At 40.5% G+C, this 22,720-nt stretch overlaps 2 protein-coding genes across 2 annotated transcripts in view; both read left to right on the plus strand.

Annotated features, from left to right (window-relative positions):
• The first annotated feature begins 112 nt into the window (after positions 1 to 112).
• rab22a (RAB22A, member RAS oncogene family) lies at positions 113 to 12,380 on the plus strand. Its single transcript, XM_083972435.1, has 7 exons — positions 113 to 434; positions 1,538 to 1,617; positions 2,204 to 2,285; positions 6,097 to 6,168; positions 6,503 to 6,609; positions 7,774 to 7,883; positions 9,053 to 12,380. Exons 1-7 carry the CDS (start codon positions 399 to 401, stop codon positions 9,148 to 9,150), a joined length of 585 nt encoding a protein of 194 aa, XP_083828561.1. The 5' UTR covers positions 113 to 398; the 3' UTR covers positions 9,151 to 12,380.
• A 1,154-nt stretch (positions 12,381 to 13,534) lies between these two features.
• vapb (VAMP (vesicle-associated membrane protein)-associated protein B and C) overlaps positions 13,535 to 22,720 on the plus strand; it is a 28,593-nt gene continuing 19,407 nt past the window's right edge. The window contains exon 1 of the mRNA XM_083971589.1: positions 13,535 to 13,774. Within this exon, the coding sequence (XP_083827715.1) occupies positions 13,717 to 13,774 (58 nt within the window). The 5' untranslated portion in view covers positions 13,535 to 13,716. The remainder of the gene's footprint in view (positions 13,775 to 22,720) is intronic.

Consider the following 22,720-nt stretch of genomic DNA (forward strand, 5'->3'; position numbering starts at 1 on the left):
ACAAACTCGACATAACTGGACATACATAGCAGCCCGTGGGCTTTGTGTGTCTTCAAACACACACACACACACTCACACTCACTCACACAAAAAGGGAGCCGACCGGTCACGTGACCACACAGTTCAAGATGGAGACGACGCGATTTGGAGGCTTCACTGTTAGCTAGTTAGCTTGTTTACTATTAATTACAATATGGCAAATGCGACGGGATACGTGACGTTTTAACGTTAACAGCAAGAATTGTTACCTAATTTTAGGCGTTTCTGTGGCAGGCTTCGGCCACGATGAAGTGCAGCTGTTTGTAAACACAGGCCACCCGAAGAATACTGAAGATAAAAGAGAAAACTGCCAATGGTCATCATCACAACAAACTCATTTTGACAGAGAGGAGATCGATATGGCGCTCAGAGAGCTAAAAGTGTGTCTGCTGGGGGTAAGTCGGTATTGATTTTTATCTAAACATGTTTGCCTGTAGCTCATACTCAACATCAATACCTGTAACATCAAAGGAGAGCCACTGCTCCTCCACCAGACTGGTCTGTTTACATGGGCGACACACTTATACTTAACGTATACTTATACCTGTGATTGAGAGAGTGACAAGTACAGTACTTAGCCTACATATTATCAGAAAATGATTTTACTGTAATTTCTTTCCACTTTGTAATCCAGACTGCCTCCAGCAACAGCATTTGGCTATCCTTCCTCTGTCAGCATCCCTTTTTATACATTCCTGAAATGCAGTGCAGTTGGAAAGACCCAGTATTTCAGTTTTGTTATGATGCAACTTCATGTTAAATCCATTTAGACTCCACAGTAACAAAATGAAATTGACATTGACATAGGTTTTCAGAACTTCAGCTATTAGGCTACACTTTAAATTGAACTCGGGTGCCTCCCATTTCTCCTGGTCATCTTTGAGATGTTGATTGGAGTCCATCTGTGGTAAATCCAATTGGCTGGATATGATTTGGGAAGTCACACGTTTGTCTATGTAAGTTTTCCACCTCAAGTTGTTATGTGAGGTGAAAAGAAGCCTGCAGAGCTCAGATTGCAGAAAACCTGCCACATTGACACAAGGCTCCCACAAGTCAAGGCTTTGGATTCTTATTTGAGCTTCCAAACTCAGGACTCATGGGAGAGTGGAGATGGGAAACATTTCTAGAGAGGCAACCAACATGATCAGGGCTTTATGGTCGTGTGGTCTTTTGGGTCTTTTTGATAGAGAATTTGGAGCCCCAGGCAATTTATAACTTTTCTCTATGTCTAGAGTGTGAGTGAATATGTCACAGTTTTTAATTGTGGAGGTCTCAAAGCCTCCATCTCCTACCAAAAATTAAATAAAAATCCATATGTCCTGTTTAGTTAATCAGTAAGCCTGAGGTACACAAGAGATTCAGGAGGAAGTGGATTTCACAAAAAGCAATAATGTCCAGGCCAGTTGCCAGAGAGCTGTGTTTTTAAAAGTTAGATTATATTTCTAGGAACTGTTTCTGACTGTGTTTAGTAAGCATTGTCTTTATTTTGTCTCTGTAGGATACTGGTGTTGGAAAGTCAAGTATTGTTTGGAGATTTGTGGAGGACAGCTTTGACCCAAACATCAACCCAACGATTGGGTAAGTTCCTGCTCCCTCCCACGCTGGAGGTTACATTTATAACCTCTGTGTCATTTGTTGTGTTTATGGTTGTTGTAGGACATTATCATGTTGTCAGTTGATTTGTGCCAATCAGCGAAAAAGCTTCCAAAATCTAACTGACTATTTATTGACCAATTTTAGCTTTCTACACAGATGACACAGATGCGTGTCAGCGTATGTCAAAATAACAAGGAATTCCCGTACAGGATTACAAACATTGTGAAATTCAAACATCACTGTTACACTGACAAACACTGACAGTTATTTATTATCTGTCAAACATGCGAAGAATACAGACAGATCTGTTGTTATTGAATTCTCATAACAACATCAAAATCTAATTTTATAATCGAAACCAAATGTTTTAATGCAGCACAGGTGGGAGTGCACTTCACTGTGGATCAGTCTCTTTTTAATGTACGTTTTGGATGTTGTTCACAAAAGGTGGAGCATAGTATAAGAAATCTAAAAATAATGATCCAAGTGAAGATGTATGTTTTTGTGTCTCAGATTGTTAAAAATTGACTTGTACTATTTGTTTGTAACATAAAATTCTCTTCACCAGGGCATCCTTCATGACCAAGACAGTGCAATACCAAAATGAACTACACAAGTTCCTGATCTGGGACACAGCAGGACAGGAGCGGGTTAGTAATCTCCACTGAGTCGTTAGCCGTAGGATTTAGTTTTTTAGTGGGGTCTGGTGGACAGTAAACGGGAGGAGCATTTACATGTATTTTGGCAGAACAGCAACAGTCAGTTCTCATACTGTAATAAATCGGTTTCACTTGACACATTCAGAGGTCTTCTCACTGGTTTGGAAGGAAGTGAAAAAGCTTCCTGCATGTGGGTGAACCACTCCCTGAACTTGCCTGGGCGCGCATGAATAGTGCAGTTATTCATTACTTCTGATAGGGGGCAACATCTACCTTCCTATAGGCACACTTTCCCCCCTCATGGATATTCTTCCTTCAGGGCTTTGTGTTTCAGGGGTCCACTTTTTCATGGCATAATGATGTGTGGTTTTATTTTTTTAAATGAGTGCATGTTTTAGTGTGTTAGTATTGTAAAGAGAAAAGGAAAAATCACGAGTGTGTCACGATTTGTCCCCTTTGTTGTGTCACCTTTAATGTTTGTTCTGCTTCTCCTTTCCATCCCATTTCTTCTTTCTCAGTACACACTTGCATTTTTAGACATACTTATATCTTTCCTTTTGTGCATTTTTTTTCATGCACAATGAAAAAGGGTCATGTGTCCGCAATTGTCACGCCTAGGTGACCCTTCTTATGTAATCCATGACACTTGTGTGTCTAATAGATGCCTGATTGGAAAGGCTTTGTCACCCACACAAAGTTTTGAACTGATACCACACTTACAGATGATATGTGATACAAGAAACAGGATACATTTTGGTGTCTGAATACCGTTTCAGTGCTAAAGCCTGTGAAATTGACACCACGCTCCAGACAGTTGTAGCATAAGGAACTGCTTTCTCTCCTGACTCACACACTCTTCTCCCACAATTTCTCTGCACTAGCCCTCCACATCACTTCCCCTTTTTCTGTGCAGGCCCTTCTTCTTTTCTCATGCACAATCCCCTGCCGTTGTAATGTTTCATCCCTGCTGCTGTCCCTCTCCAGAGAGGGTGAGATAAGATGCGTCTTTTCTTTATCCCCCTACCCTGGGAGCCACGGCGCCTTCTTGGCCTTGAGGGGACATCAGTGCAGCCCCGTTTCAAAGATAAGATGAGAGGAAGAAACCTAAGCTGGCTCAGCCCACTGGCGTGTGCTGCTACTGTGTCCCGTCTGCGAGTCACTGTCAGGCCGCAGCAGAATGTCCTCCTGTTTTTCTTTCCTAATTCCTTTCTCAGCAACACAGTTTTCCTGTGATTCCATTGTATGCATTCCCATGTTACTCCATCTTTTTTTTTATTCCCACAAATCCACTCCATTTCACTCCCATGTGGCTGCTTAGTCTCCCTGGTGTTTCACACGTGTGAGTGAAAAAGTAAAAACATTCCTTCGGTAGGTTGTGAGTGTGTGCGCGACTGTTTTCCAACAAAGCTGCTGTGGTATTTTGAAGCCTTTCATGACTTATTTTCTAACCTCTCTTGAACTTTGGCCTATCACAATCTGTTGAGTTGAGAAGGAGAGACTATGGGGCAGTGAGGAAAAGCTCTGTGATTTCCACACTCCACAATCCATATCTCGAGACCGCATGAGGCCTTACGAGTACATCTGAGTCCAGCTGTCAACAGCCCCCCCCCCCCCCCCCCCTCTCACTGCCCCTCACTGAAAACAAGCAAAGGGAATCTTGCATCCTACTGGTACAGTAGGGTTCCTTTCATTACACACCCAGCTCCATGGTTTCGGCAATTAATCAGCACTCGCGGGGCATCACTGCGGCTGTTTTCTGGGCTGCTGTGTGGCCAGATGTCTGGCCTCGCTGTGATTGCTCTTTGGGTTAAGGCACAGATAGACCACACAGGACTGGCGGTGGTGCAGCCCGACACTGGCCAATGAAACAGACAGCGCTCCTCTCAGTGCCTCTGCCAAATATCCCAAGTTGGATACCCGTTGGTGGACTTGGGGCCAGTAACAACTATAATTATGTGGAATGTGTGCTTTCCTGAGGTAACAGTGTCACTCCAAGATGGATAGTTTATTCCATCGTATTGTAAAGGAAAATAGAATTGGCGGGAAGGCAGGGTCATTCCAAGTGAAGGTCTTTTTGCAATAACATATGGGTTATTTCTTTTAAAATAAATATCATTAGTTAATATGTGACACATGGTTTTATTAGGCAGTTAAGCGCCCCAGTTCAGCCTATATTGCAAGAGGGCTTAAAGATATCCTCACAGGTTAGCACTTTTGGATGGAAACTGGTCTATTTGTAACTCTCAGGAAATACATTCAGTTGCCAGTTTATCAGGTACACCTAGCTTCCTTTTGTGAAGGTTATAATGTTGAGTTTTTCTTGAAATACTTTCAAAGAGGTGTCGATTCAATATTTGTATATGGTAATTTGGGAGGCTGCAGGTCATAGGGATGTTTAATGAGGTTAGAATAAATAATAAAGACACCTCCCTCCATGTGTAAAGAAATACAATTCAGTATCACAAATTTTAGGTCTGTATAAGCTGACCCTTTAATAGTAGCAGCCCCCAAAACAGTACACTTATCAAGAGGTAAGAGTTGCTGCTGATGGCATTATAGTCCACTGTTGTATAAAGAGCTTTAAACATACAAGTTGTTGGCCTTATGCCAAGTAGAAATCCTGCTAAATTAAGTTGTATGTGTGTTTTTAAAAAAATATTTCATGTAAAATCATTTGTTGTGTCTAAATATTAACATTTCAGTGTATTTCAATGTGTAAGTGACATTTTACTATTGAGGTTGGCTACAGTGGAGCTACTTTTGGTCATTTTAGTTCCTGTTTGGTAGAGTATTTCATCATTTATAATACTGAAATTAAATGTTATGTCTGTAAGATGTAAATCAGCAAAGGCAGTAGCGACTACAGTTATTTGATAAATGTAGTGACGTAAAAGTATTACAGTAGCTGAAAATATAAATGATGCCTGTAAAATACTTGACCAAATGTACTTTGTTACTTTCCGTCACAGCCCAGTTATTTTGATAACTCAGATACGTTTGTTCCTATTTGTATGAAGTACAAAACCACAATGAGTTTTAAATATTATTTCAGCAGGCTAATTGTTAAAGCCAGCGTTGACTATGCACTGGAAAGAATTTTACCAGAAAAATACCAAAACCTGGCAAAAAAAGAAGGAGGAACCCCCACTTTCCCAGGCAGCCATGGACTTAGAAAATTTGCACATGTTGTTCTGATTATGCAGGGCTTTGTGATGTATTGGACTGAGATCAAATGTATAGTCTTCTATAAATATCAAAACGCTAACAGATTTTGACACATTCTGCTCATCTTTCTCTTGATGGCTCCCACATGTGTGAGGTCCTGGTGGAAAGACTCACCATACTTCCATTTTAAATAAAACTTCTCCGCTTATAGGCTCAGAACACCAGGCCTCTGGGTTTGTAAAATGGTGCTTGGTGTCTATTTTGCTTATTTTTAGTTTTTCTTATTTTCACTCAGTGTTATTGACTGTAATGAAACGCCCGGTGAGTGTAATCACCGTGGTCTGTGGTTTCGAAATGGATTAGCCTTAGTCTATGAAAAGCCTGCCCACTGTTTCTTGATCTAAGGAGTGTGAAAATGTATTACAGTGCAATTACACAGAGATAATATTTTTAGAACTCTTTTCATATCCAAAAATGAAATGCTGGAAGGAAATCAAGGTAAACAGTCCATAAAGATGAGTCATGATCGATTGTTTTTTAGGGAAGGACTTTTAAAATTCTTGATGTCCTTTTTTCTGTTGCAGAACTGCTACAGGCCGTAACTAATCTATTGCTTTCTTTCTTTGACTTCCCACAGTTTCGTGCACTGGCACCAATGTACTACAGAGGTTCAGCTGCAGCCATAATTGTTTATGACATCACAAAAGAGGTATTGTTTACTTATTTTCCTAAACCACTAATCCACTAAGTACTTACCGTATAGTTTTCATTCTTTTAGAAAAGGACTTAATATGTGCATGAGAGGTTAGTTTAACCATTCATGTTCTTGGGGAGAGTTAGCACGTTGGCCTTTTGGAGGATGTGCAGGACTTCTTTATGGATTGGCCAAGTAATTTCCAGCCTATAAACCCCCTGGTATTGAATGCAGATGTTCTAACCTTTGGAAAGAGCCAGTGTGTCTATTTGGCTGATGACTTTAGTTTCATATTTACAATTAAGTGGTATCGATCTTCCAGTTTAACGTGGCTCACTTGTCTCACCAGGAGTCTTTCCAGACGCTGAAGAACTGGGTGAAGGAGCTGCGGCAGCACGGTCCTCCTAACATCGTGGTCGCCATCGCTGGCAACAAATGTGACCTGTCAGATGCCAGGTGAAAGAGAATTGGTGTAGTGAATGTAGGCACTACAGTGATGGGACTGGGGGGTGTTGGCTCATACTGACCAGTGATCTGTTAAACCGGTCTGTTGTTAACCAGACTTTTGCTTCTTTTCGTTTTCAGTGATCAGCCTAAAGGGATAGTTCACCCAAAATTGAAATTTCACTCATTATCTACTCACCCTCATGTGGACTAAGGGCTGGGAGAAGTTTCAGAGTCCTCCGTGGCTTCTCTGAGTTACAGGGGGTCTCGGCGTAGCAGTGCATGTCCATATAACGGTTGCAAATGGATACCAACTGTCTTCGTAACAAAAAGACACACCAAAAAACATCCAAATACATCCATGCTGCTCGTATGTAATGTCCGTCTTGTATTGAAGCCCCGAAATGCTAAATTGTCCCGAAAAAAATTAAATAAGTCTATATTTCAAGCTTGTTTGTAGCGGAAGCTCCTCTTCCTGGTTCATCAAATTTGGACGAACCAGGGTCTGTCCTCTTCCCAGTTCGTCCAAATTTGACGAACCGGGAAGAGGAGCTTCGAGAAGCTTCCGCTACAAAACAAGCTTGAAATAAAGACTTATTTAATTTTTTTCAGGACAATTTCGCATTTCGGAGCTTCAATACAAGACGGACATTACATACGAGCAGCATGGAGGTATTTGGATGTTTTTTGGTGTGTCTATTTGTTACGAAGACAGTTGGTATCCATTTGCAACCGTTATATGGACATGCACTGCTACGCCGAGACCCCCTGTAACTCAGAGAAGCCACGGAGGACTCTGAAACTTCTCCCAGCCCTTAGTCCACATGAGGGTGAGTAGATAATGAGTGAAATTTCAATTCTGGGTGAACGATCCCTTTAAGCCTTATGGCTGTTGAATATGTGGCAGAAGAAAAGTTGTAGTTACTTACGGTGAATTTCATTTCAGTGTGAAGGAAGGAATAGTTAAAAATGTTGTTGCTCAGTCAGTAACTTCTGCAAAGTTTTTAAAAATCCCAGAATCGTGTACACTTTTTAGTATCAACATCATCTGTGAAATTGGGAAGTCTTCCACATAATAACTGTAGAAAAACAATTTGATTAGCAGGTCATGCATGAAATTGGAGATTGCATGCATACAGCAACATAATAATTTTGATCTACCTTCTGTAATTACAGGGAGGTAACGGAGAAGGATGCCAAGGACTATGCTGACTCCATCCATGCCATCTTTGTAGAAACCAGTGCCAAGAATGCCATTAACATCAATGAGGTGTTTATAGAGATAAGTGAGTGTGTTTCTTGAGTATTTGGTGCCACTGATACCCCCCCCCCCCTATTGAGCTGTCTAATGCTTGAACAAATGAAGCACTGTACAGGTATTAACACAATTTGTCTATTTCCCTGTGTATTTCTAGACAGGTAGAATTTGTTTTGAACAGTATTACGGCTCAAGAGTTATAACTTTAGATAATCTTGGAGGCAAAGCACTTCCTCGTGAAATGTTGACACTTAATTTTGAAACAAAAATCTGTCGAGACAAGTGGGCAAGGGAGCAGGCAATTCACTGCTGTCAGTGCAAACTGATAAGCTTGAGTTTCCATAAAAACAAGATATACGTACACAGTAGCTGCGGCCCTTCCATAGTACACAAAACTTGCATATACTTTATAGTGTATTTTTAAAATACATTTAGAAAGTTAGAATATAAGATGGACTCGGCATGTGGTGTTGGAACTGGGACAAGCAGACATGACAAATTGTGTCATTTTAAAAAACACAAAATATCTTTGAACAGTACAAAAGTGTAGATGCGATGAATGTTAGCGCCTTAATCTTAAAGGGACATTGTGTAACTTCTCCTGTTATCTATTCACGAAAATCGATTATTTGGTTCAAAAGTCTGTTTTTCATTAATCAGTAATTCCGCCTCATCAACAAAGTGAAGTGTTCCTTTCAGCTCTGAATGAGCCGTTCATATCATTCATATCTCCATGGAGCGGGTAAGCTCGGTGCTGCTGCCATGTGGTGTCTCCATGTTTTTACGTTCAGTGGCAGCGTGACGGTAGGAAACCACGGAAACTCAGTGGAGACACCGGAGCTGTCGGCTCAGGTGGCGTCTGTGAAAAGTCACCGTGGTAACGCAGTGAGGAGGAATGGAGCGTTACACTGATGCTGCATTCACCTGCAGTCGGGCAGACGGCTGTCGGTAACAATACACATCGCCATGACAACATATTGTCACGTGTATTGTTTTGCCTGTTGCTGACGACCACTTGTTTACATAGAGGCTTGTTTATGCCGTTACGTGCAGCGGCTGTCGTCCGTCTGCCGTCTGCCCAATTTCACGTGAATGCAGCATGAAAAATACGATTGAGTTGGTTGCGATATACAACCGCAACGCTAGATGGGAGTAATTCCTACACAATGTACCTTTTAATGTGTGTGTGTCTTACAGGTAAGCGCATCCCCGTTGTAGACGCAGCAGGAGTGACTTCAGGAAAAGGTTTCAAACTGGGACGTCAGGCCTCAGAGTCTCGCAGGACGTGCTGCTGATGATGCCGGTGACTGTCCCCACATGACCTGTGACCTGACCTTTTGCTCTTACTCTCCATGTCCCTGGCCTGTTTTCAGCTTACGGCTCCACACACCTCGCCTCAAACACCCTGCTGTCCCTGACGCCCGGGTGCAGCAGCATCACTCTGATGATAGTAGCAGATGTATTTTTTTTTACAGCACATTCTCACAGCAAATCATCTTGTATCATCTGAAAATTGCTGGCAGGAGAAATCCTTTCTCGTTCACTGAGCGTTGACAAAATGCTCACAGAAATACATTCATGTGCTGGTGAAAGACCCCCATACAGGGAGTTAGTCTGGCTTCTCTAATGGACACCAGTCTCTGTCTAGTGTACTGTAGCCCTCCAAGAAGCCATTTGTACCTGTAAATGTGTACAAATTTATCATGTTTCAACCAAAAGTGGACTGAAAAGGGTTAAATCTCACCAAATTATAAGTTACTGCCTCTTGTCTTGTTGGGAGACCTCTCCCCAAATATTTTGAACTTTGTGAAGGATGCAGCTTTACAGTGCGTGTGTATAATCACTCATTTATCATGCATTTTTGATGAAAGATATTATCAGTGTTTGCATCCATCTCTCATCTCAGCGATGCCTGAAGGATAAACCCGTGAAGGATGGCGCACACTTAATGTAGTGTGTGCCAAATTACAAATGGAGGTTCTGATGTAAACCACAGTCACACAGTCAAACATGCAGAAATGAAAGGTGTGTGGGTGCCTACTTCCTCTCTATAGAAAAGGTATAGTTTCACATTTTGGGGAAATACACTTATCCAAGTCTTTGCCATGAGTGAAAAGAGTAGAGTAATACCTCTAACAGTTCTTATCGTGAATATGAAGATGGAGCCTGCAGATGGTTTACGTAGCTTAACATAAAGAGCTTTTTGCACCCCTATTTCTTGTCCGCATGCTAAGCTAAACTAACTAACCAGCTGCTGGTTGTTGCCTTATAATTAATGATCATATATGAGTGTGGTTTTGTTCTTATCTAACTCTTCACCGCACAGTGGAAAAGTTATTTAAAGAAAAAAGAAGCCCAAACTATTCCTTTAGCTGTATTAGCTATTCCATCGTGATCATCGCTGAATATGAATCAGGACTTAGAATTTGTTGTAAAATCTCATTCCTGTAACGGGAGCAACCTCAGTCTGTGTCTCCCAGCGTCCGTGCTTTAATCATGGAGAAAATGCTGACTCTGTTGGTACTCTTGAAGTTGATTATATGAGAACAGTTCCAGCTGCTCACATGTGTTCCACATTTCCACTTGTAATTGGTGAAGATCTATGAACAGACTTGTATATGAAGTACCCCTTAGTACACAGAGCATCCTGCCAGTTGTTTCCACGTATTTCTTGAGCGTTATTTCTCATTAATCTCTCCAATCTCTCAACAGCAGTTTTACAAGAGAGGCCAATTTTTTTATTTTTTTTTTGAGGTATTGCCATATTCTTTAATTATTCCATAAATATTTTTTGCACACTCCCCTTGTAATCGCCACTGGCTCCCACAGCCAAAGTTGTTTTACTACCTGGCCTGTGATGAAAACGATGAGATCTGGAAACTAGACCTCATCCAGAGGAAAGTCAGATTTTAAAGCTTTAACCAGCGAAAGGTTATAGGTGAAGATTCAGACGTGGCACCATGTTGACATGCTGACCCCTTAATGAACCTTTGTCTCCATTCTGCTACAAATTAGTGTATTCACGTTGTTCCAAGAGCTGCTTTCTGACTTTCCTTTCTCTCATGTGCTCCTCTAATTCCCAGGCTCTGACTTTAGGGTGGATTTGAATTAGGATGCATTATATTACAGCTTTCATGGAGCCCTATCCTCACCTGCTACATAAAATAAATGCATTTCCCTGTGATCAAACGCTATGTTAGAGCAGGCTTGTTTCCCTCATATTGGCTCATGTTCCCTCATATAAGTAGCAATTGATCCATGAGCCTAACTGATCTATTCTTCAGCCTCCGAAACCCCTTTCAGAATTGCCAAAAAAAATACAGATGCGGTCTTAATTAGACTGCATCTGCACATTTACAAATGTCAATTGTGTGCTTTTCTGTCATCACAAGGAACTTCATTTGCCTTTAAGTATGTTAAATGTAGCTGTTATTGATGAGTTCTGTCCTGTGCAGTGCTGCCTAATTTTCAGGATTATTTTTCTATGGTGTGCAATCGTTGTTGTTATGACAAAGGTAAAATGTGACCTAACCTGAGAAATCGGTTACAGAACGACAAGCTCACGCAACAGAGCGTCCATTTGTGCAAACGGTCTCCTTCAGACTGTAATGACGGGTTTCCACTGACCTCATTTTATGTTTATTTGATGACAGTTTTGCTCATACATAGTTGATCGAACGAGCAGTGCAATGTGGCCAACTAAACCCCTTGAAAACTAGAGTGGCATTCTAGGTCAAAATCTAAACTTTTAATTCACTCTGTTGTCTTAAATAATTCACCCAGCACTACATCATAATGCCAACTCTAGCTACTATTTACTAAAGCTTCAGCAAACATATTAAAAAGGGAATCACTGTGGTACTTTGAAAGCTGTGCGCTTTTGACTGACTGTTTGTATTAATTGGCTCCTGTTTCCAACTAACACTCCATCTGCAGTCAGTTAATATCTCCATGAAATCACTTGATGAAATGTTCTTGTAAAGGTGTCAGACTTTCTTAATGTCCCGTGATGTTGTTTTAGGGTTCGACTGTTTGCTCAGTTCTCATTGCTATGGAGAACGTGGTGCCAAATAATGTCAAAACCATTTTATCACATCATGCATAATTAACCTTTTTTATTGTTGATGTAATATAATGATTTAAAGTACTAATCACATAAAATGCTTAAAAAATATTTGAAGTTTGATCATGATACATGTTTTTTTTCCCCTTATTTGGAAACTGTAGGCATGGAACATGTGTGCCAGTTTTGCATTGAAAAATACCATTAGTCTTGGGCTGGCCCTGGGAATGTGATTAATCTATATTATGTATATTTTTCAGTGTAGATAAACACCATCAAATTGCACACAAATCAATGACTATATTATATTCTAAGCCAGTTTCTGTCCACAGCAGACTTTGTTCACCATCTGCAGTAATACCATCAGCACTGTAGTTACCATATTTAGCTTTTTACTACGTTTCATATTGATTGTAACAAAATGCCTGAAAACACTTGTTTGCAGTGTATTTCCGAATGTGTAAAAAGGGAATTGTCAATTGTTTACTAATAAAAGATTGACAAAAAATATCCTCTCCCCTCCTCTGGTCCTCCATGCAGCCTGTGTGTGTGCGCGTGCATGTGTGTGTGCAGTTTTGTACTACTTTGAGTTATGCCTGGGGGAGATGTCTGCATTAACTTGGTCCCTGGGGATTCAGTGACAATGTTGTTAGTGATTGGTTGTGTTGTTCAGCTGGCAGCCACACGGCTGGCTGGCTATATATATGAATAAGACACTTGAGATGTGTGTTTGACTGGCAGTGGGATTTTCACTGCACTTTGAATAGTGCTGAGAGAGCAGGACACTTTTTTGACAACCTCCGCGCTCCCCTTATAAACCCCAGCGAAGTGTCTCCTGTACATAGTGTTCTGCAAAACTCAAAGTCAAGTTCGGATGTTGTCAAAAATAAAAAGAAAGAAAAAAGCACAGAAAATGGAAAAAAAAAAAAACTAAATTAGGTTGGGACCACGTCTTGTCTTTAACACAACACCACTTCTCCACAATACACTTAGTTTTTCAAGGTACTTGGCAGGTAGATTGTCCAAAGCATCTTGGGACAACTTTCCACAGTTTATCTGTGGATTTACACTGTCTCGGTGTGCTGTGCTTCTTCATAAGACCCCTGTCTGACTGTGATATTGAGATCAGGGGTCTGTGGGTGTGAGATCATCTTTTGGAGAATTCCCTGTTCTTTATGTCACTAGGGATAGCTAGTTATTAATCATTCTACAGTTACAGCTTTTCCTGTATATTTTGTTTATAAAACATAGTGTAAAATAATGTCTGTAAACTATTAGCCTACTCAACAATTTAAGTTTCACTTTAAATTATTATCATTATTATTATTATTATTATTATTATTATTATTATCATTATCATCATTATTATTATCATTTTATTATTATTAGGCTACATGACTGAAATGACAACCTTAATGTTTAGCCATTTCCTTTTCACTTGGCAAAATCACACACTGAGGTTTCCTAAAAACCGAGGCGGCGGCCCCAGCTCGCCCCGGGTGCACCCTGGCATCACCCATCATCACCTATCATCACCCTGCCTCACCCCCTCCTCTCTCTCTCTGCAGAGGCAGTGACGTCAGCGGGCTGTCTCTCACTCCCTTCCTGCTGCATCACAACAGCCGTTAGCAGCTCGAGTAGCACCAGCGAGCGGGGGGGAACAGGATCAGGATACTCCACCGCTAATTCATTGATAAAATAACTCCGTGGACGTTGCAGCACCCAACATCATCCTAACACGGGGGTAACCGACAGGGAAGTGGTTGCAGTGCGTTAACCCCGCTCCAGCTGTTGGGATATGGCCAGGCCGGAACAGGTTCTGCTCTTGGAGCCTCAGCACGAACTGAAATTCAGAGGTAAGAGAGGGGAGGGCCCGGCTCTGGACCGGGGAGGGGGGGGCGCCGCCTCTGCCAGCAGGGCTAGGCGCAGGGGCGGAAGGGGGGGAGGGGGGCAGGCCAATATTACGGTAACCAAACCGGGGAGAAGCTGCCGTATACATTTTGCTAATATTGCCCTGGTATGAGCAGAGTGAGGCTGCTGTGAGAGGACGGCAGGTCAACTGACAGCTAGCTGGCTGCTAGCTGGATTAGCCTCCGGTGGCTAGGCTAGCCGGGCCCTGTCATGCACTCATTCTGCTGCTTCCTCATCAGTCTCCAAGTGCAAGACAAGAAACACCGTGCCCACTGGGGAACACTAATAGTAATAAACATGTCCCAATACAATTGCCCTCTAATTTCATCACCTCTCGTTCCCAATAAGGTCCAACATCCTGAGCAGGTTTGGCTAGCTGATATTAGCTCTCTCCTCTGTTGGAGGGTTAGCCAGCTGTCATTTAATAACTCGACAGCTGACAACTCTGCAACCTTTGCTGCTTAATACGTTATAATACATACAGGCCATCAACAAGCTCATCGTTTGGGCTCTAAAGTCGCTAAGAGATATTTCAGTGAAGCTGGGTATTTGGCTGCAAGATGTCACGTTGCTTTAGGCCCAAATAATGTTACATAAACACATATGTCACTATTATCTGTAGGCTAGGCTAAGTGTTTATTCTGGCACCGTTTGATTAAATAATGTCTCTTGCACTTAGGAATAAGGAGATACATAGTTTCATACAAATAAATTGATTATTTGGTGGACAGCATCAAAGAAAACTAACTTGTATTCTTATCAGGAGGAAGGTGTGGGGATGAAGCTGAGATGAATGATTGCTAATCTGCATCATTTAACATTAGCCTATTTGTTGATAAAATGTCGAAAACCACCTATCATATTTAATCATAAGACTGAGCTGGCATCTTTATATGCCTTGATTTGTTTGGCCAAAGGGCCAAAATCTAATATTCAGTTCACTAACATGTTACAAAGAAACCATCACATCTTCATATTTGAGAACCTAAAAACAGAATATTGCAAATAGTAACTACAAGTATTATTTGATTATCAAAATATTTGCCAATTAATTTCACATTGACCATCCAATCTGTAAATAAATTAATTATCTGAAGAAAATGAAAAAAAAGGCACAACATTTTCACTGCACCAAGAACACACTTGTGTTATACTTACAGTTTTTGATCTAGCTGTTGCTCACATATGGTTTGAAAATGGGTTTCAAATCATTTTCGACAAAAAGTGTCCATCAAATGAATGTAATGAGGATATCAGCTGTCTCCCAAATATAATTCAGTCACTGATGTTTGCAAGGAATACCAGATACCACAGAATTCTCTCTGACAGATAGTGTGGCCAAAAGGCATCTTATTAAGTTTTAATTTGAGAGAAAAAAAAAACTTGCTTTGGGCATGTATCTGCCTATCCCTGATATTTGAGTTGTGAAGCTTAAAGTATGCCTCCAGCAAATCCATCATCACCAGAAAGCAACGGTTCTGTTTGTCACAAAAGTCACTAAGCTTTCTGTAGTAAGATGAGCTTCAGTGATCATCTTAAACTTGAGTTGGGGTTGAATACACATTTCCACTTTGTCATGACAGCATAGATGTTTCTGCTTTTAGAAACAAAGCAGCCTTATGGTTACCCATTCAATTATTATTTCGAGGTGAATGTCCAAGTGACACACTAACTGGTATTGCATACTTTTTTTTTTAACCACACAATAGACATCTGGCAGCTCTGGCAGCTAACATGATAGTTTAGTGAGAAATAGCAGTCAGTAGCAGTGATGATGCTACACAAGTTTGCTCCACAGGTAGAGCGAAATAATCTCTGTGTGCCCAACAATATCAACTGGCAGCATGAGTTCAACTTATCTGCATAGTATTGGCATTAAAAAAAGAAGAACTAAGGTTGTTATGCCGTGTGCTTGCTGCACAAGATAGGAACACCAGTGTGATCATTATGTCTGTCACATTACTGAGTATGCAAATCCTGTTCTTTATATACCAGATTAATGCAAAAAAAAAACCCTCATGTTAGAGATCAAAGCATCTTAAACAGACAGCGTCACTCCTGACACACTGTGCCAGTCCAAGATTTAATGACTGATCAGCCACATAGGATAATGCAAAGAGACTCTGCACCACTGTGTTGTAATTTTCTGGAAAATTCTAAGCATAACAACGTGATGCATTTTTCATCCAAAGTCATCACTCTGATCTTCAGGTGTCACAATTCCCAGATTGAAACTCTAAACGTGTGTCATAGACACACAACATAGAGCCTGAGCAATATTCATTACACAACCTTAGACGCACAGTAACAGTGTGAGCTGCCTTACCTTAAAACGGGCGTTTATTACTGCAGTTTCAGCATATGACTATCCCCAGCCCTCATAAAACCCAGAGCTGTGACCAGGTCATTGGAGCTAACATTTAACGCTGCATTTTGAGCCAACCGGTAGATTTCCCTCTAGAGATAATGAACAATTTCCACTCATTACCTTTGGGATTGAGACACAACAACAGTCTTTTTTTATCTCTTCAACCTCCTTTACCAAACGACTTTAAGACTAAGTGAGGAAATAGTTGACACATTAACTAATATAATTGTTATCAGTTGCACTTTATAATAGTATTCAGCACATTAAGTTAGGCCTTGTAAAGGCTGTGTATTGATGACATGAAGTATCTTAAAGGTGTTCAGAAACGGCCGTTTGTCCTGTTTGTTGCGCCTCCTTCTACCAGTTTCCACGAGTTGCCGCCAAGGGGGCAGTTGTCGGTTTGAGAAGTGAAGCTCACTTCCGCGTTCAAAAAACTGCAATCCCCCCGGCTTCCTCTGGGGGCTGGTGTCAGAAAGCAGCATTCTCCATAGACCCCCATGTTAAAATCGCAGACTTTAAAAGCCTGGTGTCAGCACGTTTTTTTTTCTCAATCGATAGTTTCTACCCCCGCACACACTCTGAGGGGGGTGAATTTTTTTTAACTCTACCGTTTTACTGTTATTAGGTTAAAATTCTGGCCAATAAGGGGGTGCGGAAACGTTGAGTGACAGGTCCGAGCAGCTCTGTGGACAGCTGCTTCGAGGCCAGTGGGCGGGTTCTCGGCCGGCCAATCCAACATGGCGCTGTTCAGGCCGCCATATTTGAGTCACAAAAAGACTCCCCAAAACCAATGGGGGATGTCACGGACGCTACGTCCATTCTTTTTACAGTCTATGGTTGCCGCACGAGTTTACCCGAGTAAGGAAAACGAATTTGATTGGTCGTTATCGAGCGGGCGTGATATTTAATGTTTGGGGCGGGACCGAGCTCGGTGTGTGTATGTGTTTAGCTAACGTAGCTAACTGTTAGCTAGTAGACTTGCTATGTTATAGCTTGCTAACTTAGCTAGCGAGGCTAAGTGATGGACAGCAGGGATCTGGAGGAGGAGAGTGGAGTAGGGACGGAGGAGAGTTTGTGTCGGTGGTGCTGGACGAGTCTCCTCCATCGTACCCACGTCTCGACGTTTGATTGACAGATGACGGATCAAATATCATTGGCTGATGAATCGTGAGCAACGTGACACATAATTCGTGTGCCTGCATTATCCAATGTGAAAAAAAACTACCCCACTTTCATCCCGGATTTACCCGAAAATAGAATTTTGCACAAATTTTGGCCTATATCATCTAATAGATAAGTGATTACACTAATTTTAAGACACATAGTGGGCTCAAATTCAATTTTCTTTTCTGAATACTGTCAGACAAAGGGTCGCAGTGTCTGAGTTTACTGTGAGTTGTGTAATCTGCGACAAGTTAGCCCATGTTTGGTCTTTTCAAGGGATTTGTTGACTGTAAAAAAAACAAATAAAAAACAGCTAACTCACCATGAAGCAGAAGCACTGTTGCCATGGTTACCTGTCGTTTAATATATCTTGTGCAATGACGTGTGGTGAAACTGTAAACTGCATGTTTGGTATCATGTTGTATGAGCTTGATGGAAACATCATTTAAACCGATATTAGATGAATATTGATGTGGAAATGATGAGGAGGAGTATTAGCTGGCCAACATGGAGCCTGTAAAATAAACCAGAAGTGTCAAATGAGATGTGTTGTATTAGACAGACAGACAGAAGGAAGCCTATGTGTCTTGCCCTATATACTAGAACTAGACAATACCACAAATCACATGCCTATACTTAAGCCCCCAAGTAATATGTAGGCACGCAGTGTGAAGGGAGTGTGTCTGTGTAGTGACTTGTAAGGCCTTTGCTCAGAGACCAACTGTGGACCAAACACTCAAATGTTAGACAGAAATCTCCCAACTCCCCAATTTAACGTGCTATTTATAAAATCCAGGCTTAAAAGACGACAGTTTCAAATATCAGCTCTTTGTAATAGATTTTCACTGCCACTTGTGGTTTTTTCGTGAATTGGCCTGTGATCCGAAGAAACTTTCTGGGAGTAGCAGATCAGGTGTACAGTAGTCGGTGGCGTGAGTCCCTTTGATTAAAAGTCTTCAGATGTCAGGCCAAGCTTGTGAGAGCCTGAATTTCCTCTCTGTTTTAGCTCAACGGGTGAGGGAAGTGTCAGTTGCTCTGGATGTTTGCTGAGCTGAAACTTTATCTTCAATCTGGTGTATGTGCTAATTCCGAAATAGCGCCATGTTTTCAAGAAGCACAAGTGTGCTTCTCTCAACTGCAGACTTCATCCTCACTATAGTAGCTGCTGTACTATTGGTGTTATTTGAGTCACTTGAAAACTATTCTTGATATAAAAAGTTGTCCTTTTCAAGTGATAGGGTTTGTTAAATGGACGATTGTCTACAAATGCTGGGTTCATACTCAACAGTTGTGCTTTTTAAACAGTTTAAAAAACATCACCAGACCAATAATGTTTAAAACCAAATCAGCCCATTCATGATCTGTATGATGTGCATTAACTACCCATCAGCAAACTAACAAAAAACACTGGCTGCATATAACTTGGAAACTTCTTTATAGACATTTATGCAACATTTATGAAAGACGAATATTTATTTTATATGACTTTTAACAATACTGTAAAGCTCTGAAAATAAACTAGGTTTCCGTAAGTCTGACTGCAGTGGTACTGGCACCGATTCCTCCAAGTTTGGGAAGTCGCACATTTATTCGTCACTGCTCCTCACTTGACTATGAATTGTAGCTTTGCTTTAACCGCAAAAACACAGGGTTGAGTGACTAACACTTGCCAGTTAGCTACCTGGAGACATTTCACTATGTCGTCTCTGGAGTGTCCCGTCAATAAAGAAGCTGTTGCCAGTACTAACAGGGATACATGAATGATGTAACACTGGTTTTGTGAGGGAGCACTAAAGTAATATGCAGAATGGGATTTGTGGGAATTAAACTAACATGTGTAATGTATCGATAATGTCAGAGAAGACTCATTAGAGTCTGGGTTTATTCCAGGGTCGGTGCACGAGCCAGATCAGGATCGCACGTTTTGGTTTTCTTCCCGTGCTCCTACTAGAGCTCTCATCCAACACATTTTACTTTTCTGTTAATGTCATTACCAGTTAAGTGAAATCAAAACCTTACATCAAAGTGGAAATTCAGTCACTTCATCATTCATTATTCAGCATTTTTGAATGAATCAGAGTGTGAGGTGCTGCTTTCTCATGTGGTGGGTTTTACATGTGAATGCAATAACTAAGCTGGTGCCACTGGACCTCTGAATTACTGCCCACATCTAATATCTTTTTTTTCATTAATTCAAATAGGCATTGCTCATTGATGGCAGGCATATGTGGATGAGACTGAAATCACCTGCACAGATTGTTTCAAGTCAGCTCATAGAAAGAACAACTCTTACAGTAAATCTCTGTATATTTATTTCAAATAACCTGAAAAACCGGAACTGTTTATAGCTGCTTTCTGCCTTTGCAGTGAGTAAATAGGAGAGTTAATAGGAGAGATACATCAATGGGTGGGTTTCTATCCACATGTTTATCCCCTAATTTTCAATTTCCAAATGCTAGAACTGATAAAAAACAAAAAAAACAACAACATTGTAATAGCCTACCACAAAAGTCAAAGTGAGTGTATAGGCTCCTCCTCCCCTGATGAGACTATACTGCCACAGAAACATCAGATCTAGTTTGAGTGATGAGACTGTTAATGTCCCTTAAATTAAACATGAAACAAACAAATGCCATATTCCCTCTTCTGTAGAGGATTTAATGGCACCCAGCAGAATAAAGTGATCCACCAGCTGTTTATCTCAACGAACCAGCTTCTAATATTCACACAACAGGAGTGGATGGAAACATGCATTCATTTGCATTTTATCAAGTTTCTCACAATTAGGTTAGAATTAGGTCAACATTGGGGAGAAAAACCACCCACCTATTGCTGTTTAGTTGGAGCTGATTATTCCTAAGTAACACAACCCGTATAAAAATGCCTCAAATACCCAGAATTGTATTATTGGGCAAATCTGAATTCACAGTATTGGGTTCATTCTCAACCACTGGACTAGAAGCTTGATATTCATATGAGTAGCCATATTGGATCATCTCCATTATATGAGCTGTCATTTCCTGTTTTTTCTGCAATCAATCAGCAATCACTACTGTCTTTCATAGCTGTTCTTTCTCATGTTGCTGTGGCTGTGTTAGCCATTGTACAAATGATATAATGTTCACAGAAAGCAGAACTTGATTTTACGAATACAAATTCTGAAAAAGACAGGGTAAAAAAAACCGTCTGGAAAGCCAGATTAGAGTCTGTCTCTGTTGGTCAGATGGCTCCCTCCCTTGAAGGATGTGGTGAACCCTAAAATATGACTTGTTTTGTGATGATAATATGAATAATAATCAAACGGTATAGCTGAAGTTGATGGGAATTCAGGGGTTTTTGGACTTTCAAGATTTTACAATTTCACATTCTTGTGGGATTCTGGGGTATTTCCAGCTAAATTTGCTGTCGGATCACAGGCATAACTCTCTGCGCTGATGTTCCTCTTCTTTATGTAGTGATCAATCATTTGGAGGTTAACCATCAAATATCATTTTACATTGAGAGTGGACCCCAGACAGCACATTACCTACAAGTGCTCACAGTTGGCAATTAGTTACACCTAATTAAAATGATGGTAGTCTGATATCCTGCAAAAAGTCCTACCACCATGAAGGTTATAATATTGTAGTAATATTGTTGTTGCATGATACTAATAATATTGTTCCTTTTATAATGTCCAATCTATTAAACACTAAAACAGCACCACAGACTGTAGCCTGAACAATGAGCACTAGACTACATTAGCTCTACCTGTCTGGAGTGTGTGTGTTTCATATTAGAGATCGTCCACTTCAGCATCGTTATGAATAGCAAGGCTAAATGGGTGATTTGACACAGCTACTGTATGTGAACTTGCTGGTTATTCCCATGCCTCCCCCACTTTCCCCTCCTTCATGTCCTCTTTTCTCTTTACTCCCTCAACCTCAGACATTACTCAAAATTGAGCATTGCCTTGACCACCATATAATTTTCGAAACCAATAGAAATTATTAGATACTAATTGGACAGAGCTCCTGTCTACCAAGGTTTATTGCTTTTTAAAGATGCGTAGACCAGAAAATATGTCAATATGTCACAGGCCTAAAGACAATGTTGAAATGACTGTCTTGGAAATGTACTTAAAGCTATTGTCTTAACCTAGCCCGTTAGAAAAATACACTTAAAATGCAGTCTTGATTGGTGGATGGACAGAATTTGGCACTGTGTTTCTTGTTGTTAAAGTTTTTCCTGCATCATTGACAAATCTGAGCAGCAGCTTAATGCATCTGGCCTTGTGAGAGCGTCAGTGAGATGTGTCCTGCATCAACAATGATAGCTGTAATTAGCTAAATCCAAACTGCACCAGCTACACTGTTTAAGGTAGTGCAGTAGTTGAAGTCTGTGATTTATAGATTTGTGCACACAGTTTATTCTTCTAAGGTTTAAAGTTTATTCTTTGTAAGTTGATACTAGAAGAACTGTTTCTATTTATCAAGAGGACAGATGAGACATCAGTAGTCTCCATCAATCCAGAGAATAACATTAAAAGAGGGTTTAGGGTTGGGTTGCATCCTTTATATATTTATATATTTACAGTTCTCACTACGCTGTTCTCCTAAGACATAATATTTGGGACTTTAATGTGAGAAACAGACTGGAAATATTTATCTTGAGGACAGCTTCAAGTCAAATGTATGAAAAACCTGCAGTAGTTGACTTGGCAGTGAAATTATGTTTATTCAAACGTCAGATCAAATAAAGAAAATATGTGGAAGAAGATCCAAACTCTGGGCAGCAGACAGAATTTGTTATAATTAAAGTCACATCCAGTCAAGCTTTGATTGACTTTGTTTTAAATGTGGTATCATACATGTCACATATTTTTTTAATAGTCTTTGCCCACTGGTATTTCAGTCAGCTAATTTATCTAAACATTCCCATTGTGTAAAAAACCCTGATTCTGTTTTAGTATAATTGTGTGTTTTTGTTAAAAAATCTGTGTTTAAAAATGAAGTAAATCTTTTCTCAATTTGGTTTTTCATTGTGACAGAAAGTGTTTCAGAATGAGTGCCACCATTTATTAACAGCTGGACAGTAGTGTTGATTGACAAACAGATAATGGGAGAGTTGATACTTTGGCATTTCTTCTTCTTTTAAAGGAATATCCATGTCAAATAAATGAGCTGAGAGAATGATCAATACATTAACTGATGGTAGCAGTGATTGTGAAAGGCAGGCCGACACATATTAGCTCAACTCAATAAAATGAAGCTCCCACTCCACATTTGTCTTTGTTATGCCAGTAGGAAGACATGACGTTTCAAATAAAATCTAAGAGCTGTGTCTCCCTGAGGCGTGTTGTTTATTTTTTTCTTTTAAC

The sequence above is a fragment of the Trachurus trachurus genome (assembly GCF_905171665.1).
Source record: "Trachurus trachurus genome assembly, chromosome: 5".
Lineage (NCBI taxonomy): Eukaryota > Metazoa > Chordata > Actinopteri > Carangiformes > Carangidae > Trachurus > Trachurus trachurus.